The following is a 4,274-nucleotide window of genomic DNA, read 5'->3' as shown; positions in this document are numbered from 1 at the left end:
CATTATTCTCTAAATATTTTTGTATTCTTTTTTATGAATTTGTATAATTTTTTTGAGCATTAACTACAATTTGAGATTTTTTCTAAAATGTAACATCGACTCGTAAAATGAGACTACAAGGTTGTTCAAGTCCACTTAAACAAGTGGTTGAGAAGTTTTTAGTCATTTCACAACTTAAAAGGTGAAGTTATATGAAAAGATGCAAGGACATGATGACCAAAAATTTGTGTGAGGCTTAACGATCATTAGAAACAACTCTTCCACATGACATGTTTTAAAGCCTTTCTAAACCTAGAAGAATCAAGGTTCAGCAATGTATTGGCACATTCAATACTATGCAAGAGTTTAGGGTTTAATACATTAGCAACAACTTTGAGATTCAGTCATCTTACTAATGTTTCTATGTATGTTTTTATGATCTATAACACAAAAAATATACTAAAAGTATTTTTCAAATAATTCATCAATGACGTGCTAACTTGGTGTCCGTATATAATGTGGCATCTTGAAGGGATAAGATGAAGATACATAATAAAGTTGGTGTTGTTATATTGGTTTATCGGATGTAAACAATAAAAAGGTAATCGATATAAATGTATTACATCTTATAGATTTAACTGTATTTATACGAGATTGTGTGCAACTATCCAAAGATGCTAAAAATGCCATTGTTGAGACAATATGCTATAATGACTTTCATAGTTTTAATGGTCACTAGTAACAGATTTGACGTGGGGAATGATTGTAGGTGGCCCTATATATTTATAGATTTCATTCCAAAGATCAGTTCAGACCAATATTTCACACCTTGGAGTGTTATCGATAAAGTAAACTATTATTTACTTGAACAAAATTTTTGTTACTTTCATATTGATCAAGTGGAAGTGATAGTTTAATACATGTTTACAAATGTACATATTGGTCAATTTTAAATGTGCACAGAGGGTTTGTGATGTATATTGCTTGTTGGGGTGGTTGATCACAGTGTACAATTCAATCAAAAGTTACAAAGCTAACCAAGACAAGTTCATTAACTTGATGCTTTGGTATACAATGTACATCCCTAAGATAATTGAGCAAATAACACATTTGTGCAGATTCTAGATGCATTGTTCTCACACACCCTTTAGATTGTTAAGGTGGGATGATGTCCCACAATAGGCTTAAGGATCAATTGATTATGAGATATTCACATTGAAATTCATCAGATACCTAAGTATGGGATGACAATTTGATTTTGGTTGTGACAATGCAGAACTGACTTAGGATTAAGATGAACATACAATTATTTCATAGCTAGCTAGATTGTTAGGCTTATATTTATGTTGTTATTATCTCTGTTGTATGTGTTATTATAGTATATGTTGTATTTATGATATAATTGCTAGCTCTATGTATGTCCATATACTATAATTACTAGCTATATAGTATATGTTGTTCAATTCTTTAAAGATGTAATTATCATTTTTTAACTATTAAAAGATATATAGAATAAAAATTTCAAAAATGCTCCCACACTTTAATCAGATTTGCAAAATCCTGCTAAAAATTTTATTCAAACCTCTACCATTTCAAAATTATAGTCCACCTTCAAACTCATTTTGAAACAAAAAAATTGGAATAAAAAATATATATGTAAAATGATTTTTGTACATTTTCATTCAGTAAAATTTATTAACCAAAGTGGGTGATTGACATCGATACAATAATTGATTTCCGCACTTGTATTGATCAAATTATCTGGATAATTAATAATTCACATAGTATGTGTATCAATCATGAAGAGTGGCCTCATCATTTGCACAATTCATTGATAGCTTTACTCTTGTCATCATAAATAATAAAAATGCAATTAATTAGAGGGTAAAAAAACTGAGATTTTATTGCAAGTTACATTAAGAAAGAAGAAAATAAAAAAATCACAACTCCCTCACAGCTCTAATAAAGGATTTCAAACAGAAACCAAAAAATAAAATTCCGCAATGACCCTCAAAAGAAACTACATCCAGTCTCCTGAGAGAATGCCTGTTTATATCTCTGCAGCAATAAAGACCATGAACTTCTGTTTGAAAGATTGAGATCCCATCATCCCCGGAATTATTAAGAATATTGAAAAATCTCAAGCCCCTCTCGAAAAGCCTACGGTATCGTATAGCTAGCCATGGCCATTTCTTTCGCAGGATGTGGGTAAGTCAACGCGGTTTATTAACATAAAGTGAACCACGCAAAAAAAAAAAAAAAAAAAAAAAAAAGCCTCCAGCAAATTGAAACGTGGGGAAACAAGGGTTGAAAATGGTAGACATGGTTGAAAAAAAAAAAAGAAGACATTAATTTACAGCCCCAAGTTTCTCTAGTGATATCTAAAAAGTACTTGATGTGTTAAAGCATTACTTGAACTGATACACACATTCTTCTGATCTACAGGTATAAGATTAGAATTCTCATTGTCACATAAACTTCAATAGAGCCATTCTTAGGTCTTTCACGAGATCTTTTATTGTCAAGCTGAATTCTTCGTTCTTCTGCAAATAATTGAAACGAAAATTTTTTATCACATTTGACTGTACTATGATTTCAACCCAGTTAATTTAACTTCCTGTTTAGACTAAAGGTAAAGAATTCATATATCTGTTCAGGCTCTTTACCTGAGCGATTATGGTTATATCAAGAGTGGAATTTCCAAAGGGCAAGACGCTGCTATTGACAATGGAGAGATGAAGATTCTCGATTTCAGTTAACATTTTTGGGAGGAACCCTTTCTTGTTCTCGAAGTGGATTCGGATGAGGACATCTTTATCTGAAGCTCTTGCTTCAATTTCTGGAAGTACTGCGTCGGGGATACCACCGAAATTCTCACCGGATGATGAGATTTCATCTTCTGAAGATACCTGAGACTTTTTCACAAAAACCACTGATTCCACCGTTTTCTTCTTTGTCTGTTCCTCGAGGACTTTCACACGTTCTTGAAGCTCTTTCACGTACTTTATAGCGTCTCCAAGAACTGAAGCTTTGTCCATCTATAACAAGAACCAAAGGAATTAATTTAAAAGTCTTACGCCGATGTTTAAAAGGTGAATTTTAATGATAGAAATTAAAAAGATACATATATTTATATATGGTACCTTTTTTAAGCCAGGAACAATAGCTGAAAGAGCTATAAATCGCTGGCTAAGCTTTTCTCTTCGCTTTCTTTCAGCCATAATGTGATCATGAGCCAACGAAGGAGTTCTTATCATTGAATAACACCTTTTAGTCCCATGGTTGATTCCTGTAGCGTAATTTTGGCTCTCTAAGGAATTCTTTGGAGCCAAATGCTGGAAAAGATTTCCAGAAGTCACTGTCTCGTCTTTAGGCGGCTTCAGGGAGCAATTCGATTTCTCGAAAGAAAGGAAGTGAGAGGTTGGTGGAGAATTATTTGGCGATATGTGGTCGGTGGTGGTGCCGGAGTTCCAGCTGTTAGCCGTCTTAAGTTGCTTTGTAGGTCGCTCAAAGTTCGTTTCATTAGAAGAACCACTGAAAGTTGAATTGTTTTTGGTTGTGAAAATTGGGTAAGAGGAATTGCTTTCTGAAGAAAATGATTGTTTTAAGTTCCCTTCCAGTGCAATTGCTATGTCTTGTGTGTTGGTTAGCTCCGAAAGAGAATCCATATGGCATTGATGAATGATGTTGTACTCATCCATTCCCTGAAATCCCAAAAGAAATTACAGTAAACACTAACACAAGAAAATGAAAATAAACTTCATCTTTAATCAAAGGGATCAACATCAACTGGGGATTTCTTGATTCTAAGAAAAAGAAGAAAATCAAAGAGATTAACCATAGTGATCTTACCAGCTCAGATAACCATTTGGCTGATGACACATCCATTTTTTTTCAGCTTCCCTTTTTAATTTTAGAACAAATCAACCAATTTAGATGACCCTGAAAAGATAAGCACCTGGATTTAATATTATTTCATAGTAGGTGAAAAAATCCAAACAGAAGTAGGCAATTTTAAGCAACATACCTTCTTGTTATTCTTTTCCGGGAAAGTTGAAAATAAGCTTTTACATCTCCTGTTCTTATAGTGGTGTGATCCATCAATTCTGGGATTACCCACGTGTGAGAGTTTTGTCTTTGTCTGCTAATTCTTTATTCAACTCTCCCATTGACGTGAGATGGAATCATAAAAGCTTGAACAAAAAAAATTTCCAACTTGATGTGTGAAAAGATCGCGAATCAGCCCCCAACCATTAAACAAATAAACTATTTTTCATAGCCTACCAAAATTAAGC

At 33.2% G+C, this 4,274-nt stretch overlaps 1 protein-coding gene across 1 annotated transcript; it reads right to left on the bottom strand.

The window, feature by feature from the left end:
• Positions 1-2,294: 2,294 nt before the first annotated feature.
• On the bottom strand, positions 2,295-3,867 carry LOC123221021 (transcription factor bHLH18-like). The gene is made up of 4 exons (XM_044643722.1): positions 3,832-3,867; positions 3,123-3,683; positions 2,646-3,017; positions 2,295-2,522 (listed from the first exon to the last, which is right to left on the bottom strand). The coding sequence occupies exons 1-4, from the start codon at positions 3,865-3,867 to the stop codon at positions 2,448-2,450; spliced, it is 1,044 nt and encodes a 347-aa protein (XP_044499657.1). The 3' UTR covers positions 2,295-2,447.
• Positions 3,868-4,274: the final 407 nt, after the last annotated feature.

Source organism: Mangifera indica, chromosome 1, assembly GCF_011075055.1.
Source record: "Mangifera indica cultivar Alphonso chromosome 1, CATAS_Mindica_2.1, whole genome shotgun sequence".
NCBI lineage: Eukaryota > Viridiplantae > Streptophyta > Magnoliopsida > Sapindales > Anacardiaceae > Mangifera > Mangifera indica.
The sequence above is the reverse complement of the archived record's forward strand: the minus strand, read 5'-3'. Positions and strand labels throughout refer to the sequence as shown.